Genomic DNA, 19033 nt, shown 5'->3' with positions numbered 1-19033 from the left:
GGCCCGTAAGGAAGTCACGTGTTTCCGCTCCGCATTGGGTACCCCCTCTCTCCCCCCCCACTGGCGCTTTCGCTGCGGCGGCAGGAGTCGGTGAGAGCGAGGCGAAGTGTCGGGGTACTGAGAGCGGAGCCGAGTCGCGAACGTGCCCCGCGAAACGCGCGTCCAAGCCCCCCGGTCCGGTGCCTCGCCGCGCCGTGAGTTGTGATTGGTTTGTGAGCGGGTGCGGATTGCGTTTGTATTTGGTAGAGCGGATAAGCGGACCTCGCTATTTGCTCGTTGCCGATTGGTCGGTTTGTGCGGCGCGTGGTTGCGTCAGCCAATGGGGAGCGCGGATTCGCGCCGCTCCACGCGTGCAGACTGACAAATGTAATCGCGTCCGAGGCTCCATTCCCATGTTTCGCGTCGCGTGGGGTTAAGTACACCTAGCTTGGCACGTTGACGCTTGTCAGGTGTGGCCTTTGTCACTTCGACAGGAGCTCACCTATTGTGTGTGTGCGTTGGCTCAGGTTGTGGGCTCAGGTGTTTGTCACCCGGGGCCGGTGAGAAGACATTCCCCTTACCGAGGGCAGAATAGGACCTTCAAATAGTTGTTGTATCAGGCAATCCGCACATTGACCACCCACTCACGCCTCGCTCACTGCAACAGAGTTCCCCTTTAAGTGGCAAGTGCCAGGTCGACAATCCTCCCCCACTCCAATGTGCCATCTGTGCGGCTAAAGCTGCTCGTTTCAAGTCATTTGTAGTCGCTGACCGAATGTTTTCACGGCTGGTGTCCACTGGAGTCGTCGCTTGTGTGAACTATTCGAGTTCGATGTAGGCCGTCTATAGACTTGCAGGGTCTGTTAAGTTTGTCGAGACTAGAATCACAGCTTGACTATACTTGGGAGGTGCATGCCACGTGTAAACTGATATGGGCATCTGTGTGTGGTATTGAATGACAACCGAATGAGGACGCAACTTTTGAGTTAAATCACTGGGTCTGTGAGGTGTAGAGACCCTTTAATGCGGAACTTTGCTGTAACTGCAACGACCAAGACGATCTCAGAATACATTCTGGCCCATCTTAATCTTGCAAACCTGTTCTCAAAATATAACAGGGTCTTGCTGGCTATCGTACGGTGTTTACTCGGTGTAATATTGACTTTCATAGTATTCGGCAACGCCTAAAAGGTTATGTAACGGTGAATCTCGTATTCGACACACCCCAGTTGCAGTATACCTTGCAATAACGTTCAGCTGAACTGGAGATGATTTGTATTGGAGAACAGGATTACCGTAATTCATTTACTTTGCAAACTGAATTTGTTACGTTTTTAGCTTCCGCATTTAGCCTCAATATATACAGTATAGGGAAGTCAAAGGTTACACATGCCTAGCGTATCTGCATGCCTTTAAAGTTATTTCCTGATTCATAGTATGCATGTGTCACAGATCCAGATACTATATATGTCATGAATATAAAGTGGAATGTTTCACATGTTGGATATGGCAACTGGATTACCATGTTTCACTTACGACTGGATTTTAGCAAAGATTAAACAAACGATGTTTCATGGAAAAGTGAAATTTACATAGACTACACACGTGGGCTGAATTTAACACGTGACAGAAATACAGGTGTACTGTATTCAAGTTGAAGTATATTTGTTTTAACCAAGCGAGAACTTGATAGAGCAGTACCTGGGTCACCAACATGGCAAAGCAATACATACAATCAAGTACAGCAAGCGAATATAAAATCAAAGCAAAGACATTTCTGGAGAAATCGGAAAAGTTGCACTAGCAAGTCTTTCAGTCCATGTAAACACGTTTTCGTACAATGCTGGCTGTAGGTAAATAAAGATAGCAGATTGAAAATACTGTAGTTTTTTTAACATGATGTACAGTATGGTCGTTTGGCATAGCTTAATGCTTGCCAGGAAGACTGTACTGCTGCTTTAAATAAAGAGCCTAAGACAGCTTCAGTTCCAGTTAGGCCTGTTGAACCACGCAGCCAGATTTTGCCTTGGGATATGCGGAAAACGATCACGTTGTCTATATAGCATTGTCTTAGTAAGTTTTAGAGGGGTTTGGTTTGGCCCGATTTTTTTTATTTAGTATAGATTTATACTTACATTTTTTATCTGTAATGTATTATGATTGTTATTGGCATCAAACATCGAAATGGAATGTTTTGCACTTTTTGTTCGCAGCATGGACGGGTTGTGCTTTTTCTGTAGGATTTTATTGTTTACGTAGTGTGATGTTTAGATTTGTGTACAATGAATTTTAGGTGTATCTTGTAATTTTATTGTTTGTTGCGGTTGAACCCAAATCAAGAGCCGAATGGCTCATAGGGTAAATCCTAATAAATGAAACTGAACTGAACTCAAGATTCACTGACTCTTGACTGAAAGCTGGTTATCTCTCGCAAATTGTTATCAGATGGAGTGCTATGTTTTAAATACAGATCTTTAGGCATCCCTGTGTATCATGCAATTAAAACATGCACAGGCTATTGTACTGTACAATTTTTGTATTGCAGTTCTGTAATTTAATTGGGCTCCAAAATGACCAATTGCATTTGTGTACCATGGCTTTAACAGTAACTCTGTTGGTCACAACAATGAAGGAAAATTGGAAAATATTTTGGTGCAATGTGCTCAGAATCCAGACTCTGAATGTTTGATTGGAAGTGTGAATTCACAGGGAACAGTAATCAGAAGTCAAATTGGTTTCTTAGGAAATGCAATTTCCCTAAAAGCGTCATCTGTGCTGTGCAAAATGATGAAGCAATGAGCTTGGAGATCCTTATTTTAAATAATGAGCTATTAGATATTGTGTGCCGTATATTATTCCATATATGACACATTTCACGAGTGATTAGATAAATGAACAGTGATCCAATTATCTTAATAGTATATACTTTACCATAGTAGTTGCCATTTAAGTGTTTAACCAGTATTCCTTTTTTAAATTAGAATGCAACATTTAAAGGGGCAGCTGAACGATGCATTTTAACACAAATATTTAGAAAATTCCTGTAAAAAAAAGAAAAGCTGCTTCATGCAAAGTGGTGCACATCAATAACCTGTTCTCCCAGATTATGGGCTGGATTCTGCTTGTGGGTTCCGCTTCAGCACTTCTGTTCTGCCCTATGCTGCATTTGCTGCCGATTTCCCAGCTGTGCTGCATGAGACGAGGGACATCACCCGGTGGAGATTGCTCGTCGGTTCATGGTGTGAGAGAGTTTCGTGTGCCAAGCTGCCAGCATGCCGGTGCCGCCGCCGCCACCACCACCACCCCCTCCTCCCCCGAGTTTGTCAAAGGTGCGCGAATTCCTGTTTCTGTACTCTCGTTCGTCCGCATTGTCTCGGTAGGCAGTGGCACGTTCTACGTTTTCGTCTATCAACAATTCGTAACGAAGGTTACGTTCGTTGCGTAAACGTAACCTTGGCAGAAACACAACGGGCGAACCTTCTGTTTGAGAATTATTGGGGACGGAGCTACCCAATATCTATTTGTCGTTAGCTTGTTATAGCAAGCTTCCAAAAATTAGCTTAATTTTAACCCTACTTACTTGCAAATACTTGTTATCAGTGCATCCTGTGCAGTTCCTTGTTTCACAGTAAACTCTGGGACATTAGCGAAACAGCTCAATTCATGTGATTGTTAATTATTTGCATTCGTTTTTTTTATAGTATTATGAACATGCCTAATATCTAACAACATCCTTAAATATGGCAAAAGGAATGTGATTTATTTACATTTAACCTTTATAGTTTATAGAGGGTAAAACGTGTTTTATCAGAAGAGCTAATGACTGAACTTGCAATTGTTCATAGGTTACATATTGATAATATATACATAAAAAAAAAGTAATGTTTCCGCACCCACAATACAACTTAACCAACACGTCCCATCCTTTAACAGTTCCATAGAGAATGTTTAAATGTATAACTCAGCTGAATGCTGGTCTACGAAGGTATTTTTACTGTGGATATCACATTCTGAACTGTGGACTCTGTGGGATGTTCAAAGTGCACAGAATACAGCTCTGCAGTTTCTAAACAGAATGTAGTTGTATCTGCCGAAAATAACTCCTCTCAATTGTCAATTTAGTTATATGCACTAGTTTCAAAACCCACTTCAAGGATACAAATTGAAGTTCACCTCGTGAATCTTTCCCATGTGTTGAATCCAGGTGAATTGATTATTGGATGCGATTCAACAGAAGCACCATGTGCAGAGTACCGCGTCCCCCCTCTGTTACCTGCCGGGCTATGGAACTGGCAGTTAATGTTACATACGTAAACTTTAAATTCCAGTTGGCAGCCCATTTATATAATGTGTATTTTTTTGAATTACTTCATCTGCAAAATATTCTTTGGGTCTTTCGGTAAAGTCACGTAGATAGGTTCCAATTAATACAAATTACATGAACAAAAAACCACGACGTTTCGATCGCAACACAAGCAGTCGCCTGATGACGACCGCTTGTGTTGCGATGAAAACGTTGTATTTTGTTTATTACATTTTTGTTAATTTGAACCTATCTACGTGGCTTTACCGAAAGACCCAAAGAATAATAATTCCTGCAGTCATGAAAGCTTTAAGTCAAGATGTCATCTGCAAACAAAGAAAAGTTATCTGAAGAAAAATGAAACTCTGTCATAAATTTAAGATGAGACAATTAAGATCGAAGTTTTTCTGAAAGTTAGATAGTTAAAACGTGCAATAAAAATATATATTGCTGCTGTATATTTCACACTATCCATTGCTCTGATAAAACACCAGTCCTTGAGCCAGCCAGCCACCTCGTCAACAATTCAACTATTTTTACAATTGCAATGGTTTCCTGCCTTGTAAATTTGGGAAATATTATCTGATTTTGCCAGAGATTCATTTTATGTAATGAAACTTGACAGACATGGTAATGATCGCAAATGCAAAGCAAATGCAGTTTGAAAATTATATGTTAATGTAAATGTCTGGCTCATTGCACAGACAAAAAATTGTGCAATCCTAAATAACATAAATAAGAATAAAAACAAGAAAGCAACTACAGAACAAAGAATAATGATTAAATGGAACTATCAACCATGATAATTTGGTGTGCATTGTCACATACCCAGTGTATATAACCAGACGGTTGTTTTGGGGGACTTGGCCATGCTACTACCTACCAAGAATGTCATTGCACCCTATGTTGTCCTGCAGGCGAACTCCGACCCACCAAAGCTGTCTCGCGATGAGAACAAAGGACGTGGGGCCTTGCTGTCGGACATCCACAAGGGCGCCCGCTTAAAGAAGGTCGTCACCAACGACCGCAGCACGCCCATAGTGGACAGCAGTACGTGCAGTGCAGCCACACAGGCCAGGGAGCTGTGCGTGTCTGGGAGGCATGTGCAACCACGTGACACTTGTGGGAACAGACACTGCATTTACGTATGGAAGTGTGCTGCGCGAGACATACATCTCTGTAAATAACAGTATCTTGACTTGTTCTATTCTTGCGTGCAGTGATAATGTGTTCAGGAGCTAAATGTGCATGTCGAGGTCTGCTCGCCACCAGAGGGCTTCAGAAGAGAGTTTGCGCAGTTTGATATTCCTTCATTAAAAGAGTGCAGACGACGGTGGCTTACTATATAGTCCATATCTATGGGACCCTTTTTGCTTGGGATAAAAATAATGAAAAAGAATAAGCTTGACTTTTTCTGCCAATGATACAGGTTTTAAAATGTTCAAACATAGTTTAGGTTGCATGGCCACAATCGCACTGTGCCTTGATCTTAACTTGTTGGTCATCCACAATGTAGCACAATTTATCAAGGTATGAGTTTTTAGCACGTTTTTTTTGTGAGAGGTGGGTATTGTTGTTTGTCCATGCCTGGGCAGACTATGTTTAAGAGGTTACCTTCAAATTGAAGGTTATCTTAAGTCACTGTTGCAACCTATTTAATATCAACCCCCTCGGCAAGTCCATCTGTTGAACTATAGAAAAGGCGAACATTTCTTCTCTTGTCGCAACTCCAGTGGTCTGGAATTCTGTCCCTCCTCCCTTGCTTGTGCACATTTGGTGTCGGTGTGTCTCCCTTTTGTCAGAATCTCGAGACTTCTGTCTTAAATGTATTCTCTCGCGCTGCTTATTGTATCTTTTAAGTCCAATTTGTGCACGTTACAAATTGAATGAGTGAATATTTTTACAAATAGGAAATCTCTCCTGGAAATGGACACCTCGGCCTTTAATACATTTTTGTTTCAAGAATCCAATACACAAGACACAATCATCAAAGAGATAAACACAGGTCACGAGCACGCAGCAAACCCGGAGCAGTACGCCCTCAAATAAGGGAGTGATTGGAGGCACTTGGGTTTTCTGCCCTTCCACCGTTGGGGCAACAATCGGGAGCGGCAGATTTGCAGGAAAAGAAAGAAGAGGGAAGAAGGGGAGGGTGGGGGGGATAATGTAGGAGAAACCTCAGCATTCTTAAAGTCCATTCATCATTGCCCGTATGACCGATACGCAGGGAACACTAATGTAATTGTCTTTGAGCTTTTTTGGCATCTCATTTAATCACTGAAGCCCTTGTTCTGTTTCAGCCATGTTACCATTGTACAGTGAAAAAACACAATTAAGCATTTTCATCTGGACTATTTTCTACAGTGGGTTTTATATTTATGTTCTTTACACCCAATGATGGACATTTATCATTGCCCGAGGCTCTAAAAAGCAATAAAAATTTCAACAACAACAAGTTAAAACATTTTTTCCATACCTTTTGGCATTCAAAGCAGTAACTGGATATTAAGTCAACATTTATTGTTCATTTCATCTGATGTATATAATCATTTAATGACCTTTGTCAATCCACTGCTGAATGAAGGCTTCCCCATGATGTGCGGGTCATTGACATTGTTTTACTATAAGTCACACTAGGCAGTTGAGGTTGGTGAAGGTGAGTGCCCAGAATCGGTAAAAATTTCACTCGCCTCTAATTCTAGACATTGCCAGGAATCACACTCAAGTGGTCGGGTTGATGATGCAGTGCATTCACCACTCTGCCACCGCTCCTGCAATATATACTATATAATACCCAATGTGTTAACAGCCAAACTGTTTAAAATGCTGCACGTTTCAACCCACAACTGCACCACTTCAGCTGATTTTTTCGAGCTCAAAACGGAACTTGGTGCTTTTCTGATAAGGCAGCAAAATGGAAAACTCTGGCTTGTGTGTTAGAGATAACTGCTTTCTCCCTGCCCTGTGCTGTAACATGGGACAGTTATTACAATTTTGTGAAGACTCCAGCTAGTTTTACATCCAATGTAAAATATTATCTGCCTCGAATTACATAACACAACATATGTGCATGAGCAAGGTATTATTTAAGTAGCATTTCCAAATTATAATAAAGTCCTTTGTTTATCCAGGAAATCCTGAATTTCAAGATACGTTTTTATCAGGGTCATGCACTGGACTGTTTGTCCAATCCCGTGGTATGTGGGAGCATACAGAGAATACCTCAAGAAAAAACACATCCAAAGGACTAACACTGTAGGTTTATTCCACTTGCTGTATTGCCATCTACTGACCAATTCGAAGCCCAACAAGTTTTAAAGTTTCCCAAATGTGTGTGTGGTCCACCAACCCTGGATCAAAGGTATTCACAATCATGCCCTTCTGACAACATTGAATTATCTCATGATGTTAAACGTGAACGTTCTTCTCTATGTCCCAGTAATCCACTTCTCACAGTTAAAGGGAGCATAGAGGCAGTTAATTCTTTCCATGTGTCACATTGTGATAACCGAGACTCAGTGTGGGAAGACACCCATGTATTATAAAAGATATGCTCTTTTCTATTTATCTACATCCTTCACCTGACCAGGCCACCAAAATCAATGTTGATTACTTAAAAATATCCGTTGATTCAGCACATGTGCTAACTTGAGCACTGTAAAACCAATTGTGATGCGTCAATGCAACGAGAATGTGCTTCATTTCTGATGTTGCATGACGTCAATCTACTTGGCTAAAGTATTTGATGTCGCCCTTTATTGTTGCATGCCAGAGCCAAAAAGTGGGGGTGGTGGTGGAGGAGGTGGCGGCGGTGGCGGAGGAGGAATGGGAGGGGGAGGAGGCATGGGAGGGGGAGGAGGCCCTCCAGGGCTGGGTGGACTCTTTGCGGGAGGGATGCCTCAACTCAAGTCTGCCGGTGGTCGCGGTGCAGCAGGTGAGTCGGACCAAACTCCGCACAGTCCAAGCAAAACGTTTGAAATACACGGTACCTGTTTTGTTATTTTTAAAAACACTTAAAATTATTCTGAGAATTCGATGTTTAATGTTACGACTTGAAAATACGATTTTGTTTATTCCTGGCCATGTTTGTTTGGCAATCGTTAAGGATATTGTAGTTTTGATGACCTGCCCTTTTAAACGATTTTGTACCCTTAAACGAGAGCTTGCTAGGTGTAATAGAAGTAATAAATTATCTCATGTCATGTTTTGTTAAGTGTCGCAGTTTTTTGGGGGAGGATATACTTTATAAAATTTCCACCATCAGGTCTGACGAGATGTTTTAAGGACGACAGTTATACATGGCTCTAAGCAATGTCTATAACATGAGTTTCATATCAAGCGAGGCATGTTTTGTTTGATACATTTATACATGCGTTTGTTTTAAACATTGTACCCAACATACAGAGCCTTGCACAGTGAGCATTAGACTACCTGTATACTGAAGGGATTGCAGTGACTCATGTTGTGTTGCCACACCCATGCGATTGCCAACATTCACTCGGCTTACATAGAAGGTACAAAATAAACCTTGTCAAACGAGAAAATCCATTTTAAAAGTCACCTATTACCCTTAAAAAGCTTTCATAATGTTTAATTTAAACTAACTGCGTATTTGTTTTATTTGATCAATAATTTTTTACAAATCCCCTGAGTAGGTGACATTCAGAAAATAAATGCACATAATCTTTATTCTAAACACATATATCTTATTTCATTAATTACTTGGCATGCATCTTTAAGTACTCGTCTTAATAGATGTGATAAAAGACTGGAAATTAAAAGTTAACCTGGTCATTTGCATGCTCTTTTGACGCAGACTCTGGTGCCGGCCGTGCCCCTGTGATGCCCCCTGGTATGAGGACTCGCCCCAGCGACCAGCCAGACACTTCTGGCCTCTCTTCAGAAACCTCGAAACCTGCTGGCATGCGGTTGCCAATGCCACCCATGGCCAATCCGCCTCGTGGCAACCCACCTAGCAGCCCATCGCCACGGCCGGGGATGGGGCCGCCGCGTCTCCCGCTCGGCAAACCGGGAGGAGGCGGCGGAGGATTTCCCCCTCCGCCACCTCCCGTCATGTCCCAGCCTCCTCCCCCACCTCCACCTCACTCCAACAGGCAGAACCCCCCGCCCCCACCACCACCTGTCAGTGGCCGACCGCTGCCTAACCCACCGGATGGCCGACCGCCACCCCCACCAGGCCCCAGCCGACACCAAGGTGCAAGGCCGAGTCCAGCATTGCCACCGCCGCCGCCACCCAGCAGAGGAGCGTCGCCATCTGTACCCACCAATGGCGGTGAGCTTTTGCCGTTCTTAGAATTTGTCACCTCTCGTTAAACTGGGAGTGCAGCAGTGAACACTGGAATCCCAGATAATATCCTGACCATGGAGTGTCTTGAAGAAGCAATTTTCTGTAAGTGTTAGTGCCCAATGTAATTATAGTTTGAGAGCTGTCAATGTGTAGACTATACACTTAATGGAAATAGGAACTCGCCTGTATATTTGCACATGTTATTGACCGCAGTTCAAGAACCTCATTTGCTAAAACGGCGTTTCTGTTGTGTTTGAGCACTTTGTCTCCATATTGCCTTATGTCAACATACTCAATATTTTAATAGCACTATGGCCATAGTGTATATTATTTCTTGCAATTCAAGAAAGACTGAAAGAGAAGCACCACTGGTAATTGATGTAAAGACAATAGGGTGGTTTGTGTGTGTCTCGTGTGTCCATTGTATTGCAGCAAAAAAAATGAATAATGTACATCACTTCACAAACACGTGGTACTGCCACTGAGATGCAGTAGAAAGAATCCATGTTGCTCTGTAAACTGTTATTTTTGATGAATGCTCTACTCAGCCATGCTTCTGCCCCTCAGTTGACAACTGCTTACGTGTGTTACAGGACAAAGGGGGGGTCCACCGCCTCCCCATTCGAGGGCACCGCCCCCTCCAGCAAGGGAACAGCCAAGAGACAACTCGAGCAAGTCAGGTGGGATCCCAAGTTGATTATCTTGGTGTCAAACATTAAATAATATACCTCGCTGGCACAAACAGCACGGTTGGTTTTTTAAAGTTGGTTGGGATTGGAGCTTCTTACACTGGGAACAATGGTCTCACACAGCACAATAGTTGGCAGGATACCCAGTTCCCTCTTTGAGGCAGAACTGAAAATAAGCAAATTAGTGACCACTTTTTAACAGAAGCGAAGCACAAATATCCACAGCATGCAACTTTGAACCCTGGGTCAAGGAAACAATTGTCTTATTCTACTGTGAGCTTTGTGATAACATGTGGTTTGAGGATTGTGGTGTAAGTTTATGTAATACTTTGTGTTAATTCGTATAGTGGCGCCCCTCGCGTAACACGCCCCCCATAGCACGAATTAGCAGTTACGCGATTCAACTTTTAGGGACATACTTCACACGCTATGCATTTTACAGTTATGGCGCTCAAGAAAGAAACAAATGTAAAATAAAAAATTTGCAAATTAAATTATTATTTTCGTTGATAAAAATTCTAAGTAAACTAAATATTCCTGATGGCGTCACCGTGTCATGGCAGCGCCTGGTGTCACGGGCTGGACGTAGCCATCGTAGGTCTGCTGCCTCTCTTTGCATCGTGCGTGCTGCTGCTACAAGCAACCCCCAGAGAAGCATTTAAGAAGCCCTGAAGTTACTATACTGGTAGGAACCACCTGGTTCCACCAGACCACAGGAATATTGTGTCCATCGTGCATCCAAAAATGGGAGGGGTCAGGCTGGGTGGAGAGGGGAGGGTGGAGAGGGACTGGGTGGGGCTGGGTGGGGAGGGGCTGGTCAACCCGTGGTGCCCTTATAAAACTCAACGTTTATAACCTACTCACGCCGGCTTGTGCCCACCCTCACAGTCGGCCATATTTGCGGAATACACCACGCCGCCGTTGACCCTGGCCATTGACCGAGCAACCCAACGTTCCTACCAGCTCCCTCCGCAGGAATGTGTTTAAGTATTCTTAGGTTTTTTCGGTAAAATCACGTAGGTAAAACATTAAAATTAATAAAAGTAAAATAAAATAAAAAATCACGACGTTTCGGAGGCAACGCAAGCTTCCGTCTTCAGGTGGAACCGTCACAGCCACGACAGCTGTATCAAGTAAATGAGTGATTGCAGGAGCTACCACTCCGTTTATATAATGGTTGGAGAGGGGGGAAGGGCCAAGTACAGCACACTTTTTATTCATATGGTAAGGTGAGGCTTAAGAGGGTGAGCCTTTGTTATGGAGAGGTACGGTTTGTGACTCAACCTGTGACGAGGAGAAAACAACTGAACCTGGTAAACCTGTAGTAGTTGTCTCAAATAAGATTGGCCAAATAAGTGTAAAATATTTTTTGCATGGTTGATCACATCTTTCCAATGATTACTCAGTTTGTAACCATCATCACAGTTGAAATTATATCTGTGTTTGTATATTTGTATGGCTTCGTGTACAAACCTTTGATGGTAGCCAGGAGGTTTGCAGAGAACCTTGGTCTCGGAAAAAACAATTTCATGAGAGCCCACCGAGTTGTAGCAATGATTGGCAACGGCCGAAGAATCAGTTCTGCCGTGTTTCAGATCTAACTTGTGCTCGCAGACACGATCAGAAACATGACGTTTCGTTTCTCCAATGTAGCAATCACCACAAATGCAACTCAATTTGTAGACTCCAGGATACTGTAAGTCAGGAACGACATCCTTCACAGATGGAATCAGATCACGGATGTTATGCACTGTACTGAATCGGACTTGGATCTTATGTTTGTTTAGAATTTTGGAGATCTTTTTGGTCACGCCTGCTATGTATGGTAATGTGATAGTTTTGGTCGGAGTTTCATGTGGCTGTTTCTGTGTGGTGGGAGAAACAGCTTGGCGGATAGTGCGGTCAGAGTATCCGTTCATCCTGAGGGCCCGATGTACATGTCTTAATTCACCGGCCAGGCGGTGTTGGTCAGAAATGCCATGGGCTCTGTGGTATAGTGTATTGATGAATTCTTTTGAGATGGGTGGTGGTGGGAATCCGGTTTCAAGTAGGAATCTGTGTGGGTGGCTTTCCTGTAGACAGAATGTCCCAAGGATCCGTCAGGCCTCCTCTCAAACAGAATATCCAAGAATGGTAGTTTACCGTCTTTCTCCACTTCCATGGTGAATCTGATGGATGGGTGTCTAGAATTGATGTGGTCCAAGAAGTGGTTCAATGCTGGGAGGCCATGTGGCCAGATGACGAAAGTGTCATCCACATACCTCTTCCACAGGGAAGGACGCAGGGTGGATGTCTGGATGGCGTCTGATTCAAACTTTTCCATGAACATGTTGGCTATAACTGGTGACAAGGGGGAGCCCATAGGGGTACCCTCATTCTGTTTGTAGAAGGTCCCATTCCAGGTAAAATAGGTGTTGGTGAGGCAATGCCTAACCAGCGCAGGTACATCAGAATTCAATCCATGTTGGACTAAGTCCTCAATTATTGTTAGGGTGTCCGGTACTGGGACTTTGGTAAACAAAGATACTACATCAAAGCTGACGAGGATGTCATCAGGAGATAGTACCATGTCCTTAACCATAGAGACTAATTGGGTTGAGTTGAGTACTGCTGAAGAGGTCTTGCCTGTGAAGGGGAGCAGAGTATCTGATAGAAAACGGGCTAGTTTGTACGTAGGAGAGTTTATCGTCGACACGATGGGTCGTAGCGGGGTGCCTTCCTTATGGATTTTGGGAAGACCATAGAGTCTGGGAGGTCTAGCCGCCGATGGTTTTAGAGAGGGACGTTTGCTTGGTTCGATTAGGGAAGTCGAACTCGTGATGATACTGTTGGTTTTTGTCGTTAGGCTTTTAGTGGGATCGTTTTTAATTTTGGAGTAACTCCCAGTACCAGTTCATTCAAGTATTGCCACATCTTTCTGACACCAATCTCTTATGTCGCCGTCAAGCCATACTCTGTTAGGTCTTCTTCCTCTCTCTTTACGGTTTCAGCATCAGTCACCACAGCCCCTGTAAAATGTGCGTGTTGGTGTGTCAGGTGCCTTGCCCCCTCCGCCCCCTCCACTGAGGTCCGACCCCCGTGGGCCGCCTCCTCCCTTGCCGCCCTCCCGGATTGGACCGCCGCCGCCCCCCCCTCCACCTGCTCACATCAGCCATTCGTCAGGGCCTCCTCCCCCTCCACCACCAGCACACAGGAATGAGAGTGTGAACAAGAGAGGTAGGGAAACAAGCATCTTTGATGAGCAGCTGATGTATGTTCCCACGATGTCATTTTTCACAAAGCGATACAAATATAATTTCGTGATAACTGATATATTGATAATCATGACTCCTATACCTTAATTGTATTTCACATTTTGATAATCTTTTTTAGTGTTTTCATTTACTTTAAATAATGATTAAGGATTGTTTAAAAGTAATTCAACTGCATTTCACTTTAAGCCTGTAACGTTACAATCTGTAATGCTTTCATGCACATGGTATCAGAAAATTATGTTATAAAATTACCATACCGTCAATGTTTGCCGGAAACGATTTACAAAGCTATAATTTAATGGATGCTACTTATTTTAGAACGTTAATAAAATTTGTATTATTGTGATTTCATAAATATTTTGTTAGAAACTCAAATATTAAGACCGCTTTAGCCATGATAATCTTGATATGCCGATTTTTTTTTTTAAACAGGATACAATTATTGTGGGTCTTGTATCAGTGTCTCAATATATTGGCGTAATCTTACCTAACATCAATAGGTGGTTGGGTGATTCACTCAACGAATACATCCTCAGTTGGTATTGGGAAACCACACATTGAGTTAGGCTGGTGAACAGTGGATTCAACACGAACAAGTGTCATCCTGAATACATCCGCATCTGTTGGATCTCGGAAGCTATACAGGGTTGACGGCTGGTTACCGCTTGACAACCTCGTTGGGTACTTTTAGGTTTTTTTGGTAAAGTCATGTAGGTAAAAAAATAATAAAGTAAAATAATAAGAGATGAAAATAGCTCAATTAAATCACGACGTTTCGGAGGCAACACAAGTCTCCGTCTTCAGGTGGGACCGTCGCAGCTAAATTTACTGTATTAAGTGAAGAGAAATCCAAGATCTTAAATACTCCCCTTAACCAGTATTTAAGATCTTGTTTCTTGGATTTCTCTTCACTTGATACGGTAAATTTAGCTGTGACGGTCCCACCTGAAGACGGAGACTTGTGTTGCCTCCGAAACGTCGTGATTTAATTGAGTCATTTTCATTTATTATTATTTTATTATTCTTTTTTGACCTATACTGTAACTTTACCGAAAAAACCTAAGAGTATGAATCCTTGCAGTCACGAAAGCTTTAAATCTAGAACCTCGTTGGGCTGCAGAGTGCGGCTAGAAGATGGATAGTGCCTCGTGTCATCCCCTTGGATGTGTGGATTTTCTCGGGGTATTCAGGATTCCTTTGGCACGATCCTGCTTAATCATGAATAGCCCAAATATTCCAATGTCCATACTCTCCCCCCTCCTGGTGAAGAACATGTCGCACTTTTGTATACTGCTCCTTTAAGATATGATTGTATTGTTAGATAAATCGACATTGTATCTACTTTCAATTTCTGTTTTGTTGAGTCATTGAGAAGTTCTCAGGGAAATAATTGGGTTGATTAGTGTTAATGTGTTCACGCAAAATAACAATGAGTTCAAAGTAACATATTAATGCATTATTGACACGTAAGAAAATTAGCCTACTGGGAATTTCCAAACATCCCAGTAAGGCGAGGTACATTCGTGACTAATCATTTGCATATGTAACTACCTTTGGAAGTAGCTCGTTGGCATGAAATACCTGAAAAATAATCCTACTTGCTTGAACATAGTTTTCTAGAATGGTAACAATGACACTATAATAGAACATCGTCATTGTCATGATCATCGTATCATTGGCTACATTACTATTTTCAACATTTACCAGATGAGGGGATCTAACTTGCCGTGAATTTGTCCTGGTGGTTATATTTTCCTAATAGATGTTCACAAAGCTTTGACATCAATGCACACAGGTATATAATTTTAAGAATTGAAACGTCTGCAGGACAATGCATGTCCGTGTACTTGTGTGTGCGTGAATATGCTTGTGGCAAAACATGGACGTTCTTAATGTGCATTTTCCCTGTCTTTGTTGTAGATGACTTTGAGTTGAGGTTTTCTTTCCGTCCTCTCAATGAACTTCCACCTCCAGAGCCTTACCATAACTTTCCGAAGAATTACCCCAGCAAAGCGGTCAAAGGTAGCATGTACACACACATTTCCCATTCAGACACATTCACATAATTTTATTTTTTAACATAGCGTTGTCAACACAGCTGTGTCGACACATGCATGGGCTTTGTTGAGCACAATCAAAATCTAACCTGACCACTTAAATCCTGGTATTTGTCAGTTTGTTACAGTTATGGTAAGCCATTGGAGAGCTAATGCCATGACCTATGTCAGTCGCTATTACTGTATGATGAAATAGAGTGGATGTTCTTATCACAATAAAATAGTGACTACAGGAATATGAAAACATGCATTATAATGCATGTTTGTTGCTCAGCGTGGTTGACGTTTGTGTTTATTCTCTTTACAGGTGATCGATAAGTGTTGTCTCCTCCACCGACCCCAAAGATTATTTGTTTTCAATGCCTTTTGTATCCTGACCTGCCTGGAATCTGGGAAATATGGTGTATTTTTAAGGGCTTTTTTTTGGTATTTTCTTGATTGTGTTGTTTGGTTTCCATGCAACACTTTGTAATTTCAGACTGTTTTTATTAAAATACAGAATGCCTCAGTGCCTTTTGTTTTATTTTACCATGGAAATTAATGCTTGATGTAAATGTAAAAAAGTACCTCGACTGCCTTGTTTTCTTGAATAGCCATGGACAGAAATATAGCAATTGTTTAATACACTTCTGACAGTTGTGCTAATTGACTGTTTCCTTTACGCTATTGTATTAACAAAGTTGTGCGTGTTAATATTAATGGTGAAGCAATACTAACGTTCACTTCTAAAATGCTGTACTTTTGTGCCTACCGCTTTGTGCGTTATGCCGAGTAAGGCAAAATGCACATAATGATGCGACTATAAAACATTATCCTGTTACTGCGTTCCTTCAAGGGTACAGGAAAACGTGAAATGTGGCTGACAATTTTTCAGTGAATATTTTATCGTTCCATCTTGTGTTTTTTTTTCCTGAGAAAATGAAGCTTGAAAACTCTTACCTACAATTTTAATGTGGCCAGCTGATATGTTCTTTTATATGTGTGAGAGTTTACAGATTCTTAGAGTCTGTAATCTGGTATGTATGTCAAATTCAGTCAATGTAAAATCATGAATGGTTTTCGAGGCATGCCTAGGGGGAGGTGCTGTGCTCGACACAGCGAAGTCTGCAAAACTCCCAAAAAAATGTACGCCTTGATTTAAATTTCTAGACTTGCTACCATAAAGCCTCAAGTATACACAGGGCAAATAACTAGTACAATGCTAAATCAGAATATTTGTTTATACTGGAGGAATCTGATGAGCTGTGAAGCTCTTTTGTACACATGTCACGGTGACATGCTACCAATAGAAAAGAGGACTGCTTAATTATATGCACGATTGACTGCAATGTGAGTGGCGCATGCAGCGCATTCATGAATATGCGTCTCCTACCCACTGCTGTGTTGTATTGTGGAGCACCGAGCATTCGGGGAAAGATGATTTTAGTGTTGAGGATGGGTAGGACACACAGTACTGTTGGCTATGATGGAATACTCATTGGCCCGTCCACCTAGAGGAGTTGGAAATTGTGGTTCCTAGTAGCCTATGTGAATGGAAATATACCATCACGTTCATTGCACACATATCATGTATAATTTTATATTTTAATTTTATGATCGTTTCAATAGCAAACATGCCTTCATATCTTTCTAGCTTACCTTCCCAACAAGAGCTGTGTGAAATGGAGGGTGAAAAAACAACTGTTAAACATTTTCTATCTATTTTATCAACATTAGCATCTCGACTTTGCAACTGTGGGCTTATTAACGTGTACTGTATATTGAATGTTGGGGTGGCATGTATTTGTGCTTGTAAAATAAAATCAAATTTGAACACTGAAAATGTCTCATGTAGTTGCTTGAGTATTTATTTTTTATTTAACGCACTGTTGTATTCTCAAATATTGTAACTCAATTTTAACTCACTTCCCAATGTGGTATCGACTGCAAACTTGGTATACTTATGTCATGCTGAGGACAATACTATGTTCTATTATAAAAAAATAATAAACGATCTTTTTACACGCTTTCTATTAACTCACTGTTGTATCCTCAAATCTTGTAACTCAATTTTAAACCACTTCCCAATGTGGTATTGACTGCAAACTTGGTATACTTATGTCATACGGATGACAATACTATATTCTATAAAAAAAATTAAAATTCTTTTCATATGTTATGTTTCGGCTTGGGTCTAATTTTTCACGCTCGAATGACGTTGGCTGTAAATCACCACGGCCCCTTACGATATGGCAAGCTTCGGGGGCACTTCCTGGAGTCTTGGAGTTCTCCCATTAACTAGTATGGTACATTTCATTAAAGCGTGTTTAAAAACAAGTTTTTTTTCATAGTATTTATTCACCTTGACGCCAGCTCGTCGAGTTGAGGCGTCTGCAACCTGCGGCTCTTTTTAAGGACCGAGCACACTGCGGCTCTTCAAATATTGAGGGTTTATTTTGTAGTATTTAACACATTCCTGCGGAGGGAGCTGGTAGGAACCTTGGGTTGCTCGGTCAATGTCCAGGGTCAACGGCAGCGTGGTGTATTCCGCAAATATGCCCGACTGTGAGGGCGGGGGACACAAGCCGGCGTGAGTAGGTTAAACGTTGAGTTTGATAAGGGCACCACGGGGTGACCAGCCCCTCCCCACCCAGCCCCACCCTCCCCATCCAGCCCCTCCCCACCCAGCCCCACCCTGTCAACCCAGCCCCTCCCCACCCAGCCCCTCCCACCCTCCCCTCTCCACCCAGCCCCACCCCTCCGATTTTTGGATGCGCGACAGACGGACGGACACAATAATCCCCTGTGGGCTGGTGGAACCAGGTGGTTCCTACCAGTATTACCGAATTCTAAATTAATGTCTCTTTCTTGATTTGAAGCTTGGCTCTTTCTTGCTGTTTTGGTTGCCGTACCCCATTGGTCGAGTTGAACGCGGTAGTGAGAGGGTAGGAGGGGGGGGTAGGGTAGGGGGGGTAGGAGGAGGGGTGTAGGGGGGGTAAGAGGAGGGGGGTAGGGTAGGGGGGTAGGAGGAGGGGGGTAGGGGGGGTAGGAGGAGGGGGGTAAGAGGAGGGGAGTAGGGTAGGGGGGTAGGAGGAGGGGGGTAGGGGGGGGGTAGGAGGAGGGGGGTAGGGTAGGAGGAGGGTAGGAGAGGTAGGAGGGGAGGTAGAAGGGGGTGGGATAGGAGAGGGGGTAGGGGGGTAGGAGAAGGGGGGTAGGGTAGGAGGGGGGTAGGAGAAGGGGAGTAGGGAGGGTAGTCGGTGTGGGGATAGCAGGAGGGGGGGGGTAGGGGAGGGGGGTAGGAGGGATAGGAGAGGGTGGTAGGAGGGGGGATAGCAGGGGGTAAGGGGGGGGTAGTAGGTGGGGGGGGGGGGGAAAAGGGGGTTGGACAGGAGAGGGGGGAGTAGGAGGGTTAAGAGAGGGGGGTAGGAGGGGGGTAAGAGGAATCGCTCCATTCACAATCGCGT

General features: G+C 43.0%; 1 protein-coding gene across 3 annotated transcripts; it reads left to right on the top strand.

Moving 5' to 3' along the window:
- Positions 1 to 17412, top strand: LOC133349785 (WAS/WASL-interacting protein family member 1-like). 3 transcript variants are annotated; one of them, XM_061563529.1, is made up of 9 exons: positions 1 to 90; positions 3164 to 3308; positions 5200 to 5332; positions 8055 to 8216; positions 9099 to 9575; positions 10184 to 10270; positions 13316 to 13495; positions 15454 to 15555; positions 15898 to 17412. In XM_061563529.1, the coding sequence occupies exons 2-9, from the start codon at positions 3252 to 3254 to the stop codon at positions 15906 to 15908; spliced, it is 1209 nt and encodes a 402-aa protein (XP_061419513.1). In that variant the 5' UTR covers positions 1 to 90; positions 3164 to 3251; the 3' UTR covers positions 15909 to 17412. The 3 variants fall into 3 exon arrangements, with proteins under 3 accessions (XP_061419513.1, XP_061419511.1, XP_061419512.1); XM_061563527.1 differs by having other exon boundaries at positions 19 to 194; XM_061563528.1 differs by having other exon boundaries at positions 19 to 220.
- Positions 17413 to 19033: the final 1621 nt, after the last annotated feature.

This window comes from Lethenteron reissneri, chromosome 31, assembly GCF_015708825.2.
Source record: "Lethenteron reissneri isolate LAM-NWPU_2019-01 chromosome 31, ASM1570882v1, whole genome shotgun sequence".
Lineage (NCBI taxonomy): Eukaryota > Metazoa > Chordata > Hyperoartia > Petromyzontiformes > Petromyzontidae > Lethenteron > Lethenteron reissneri.
This window is presented reverse-complemented; position numbering and strand designations above follow the sequence as displayed.

Bases quoted from the DNA above. Each gene is read 5' to 3' on its own strand.
- LOC133349785 (XM_061563529.1), top strand. From the start codon at position 3,252: ATGCCGGTGCCGCCGCCGCCACCACCACCACCCCCTCCTCCCCCGAGT. The intron at 3,309-5,199 runs GTGCGCGAATTC...GTTGTCCTGCAG, and splicing joins CTCCCCCGAGTTTGTCAAAG to GCGAACTCCGACCCACCAAA. The intron at 10,271-13,315 runs GTGGGATCCCAA...TTGGTGTGTCAG, and splicing joins AGACAACTCGAGCAAGTCAG to GTGCCTTGCCCCCTCCGCCC.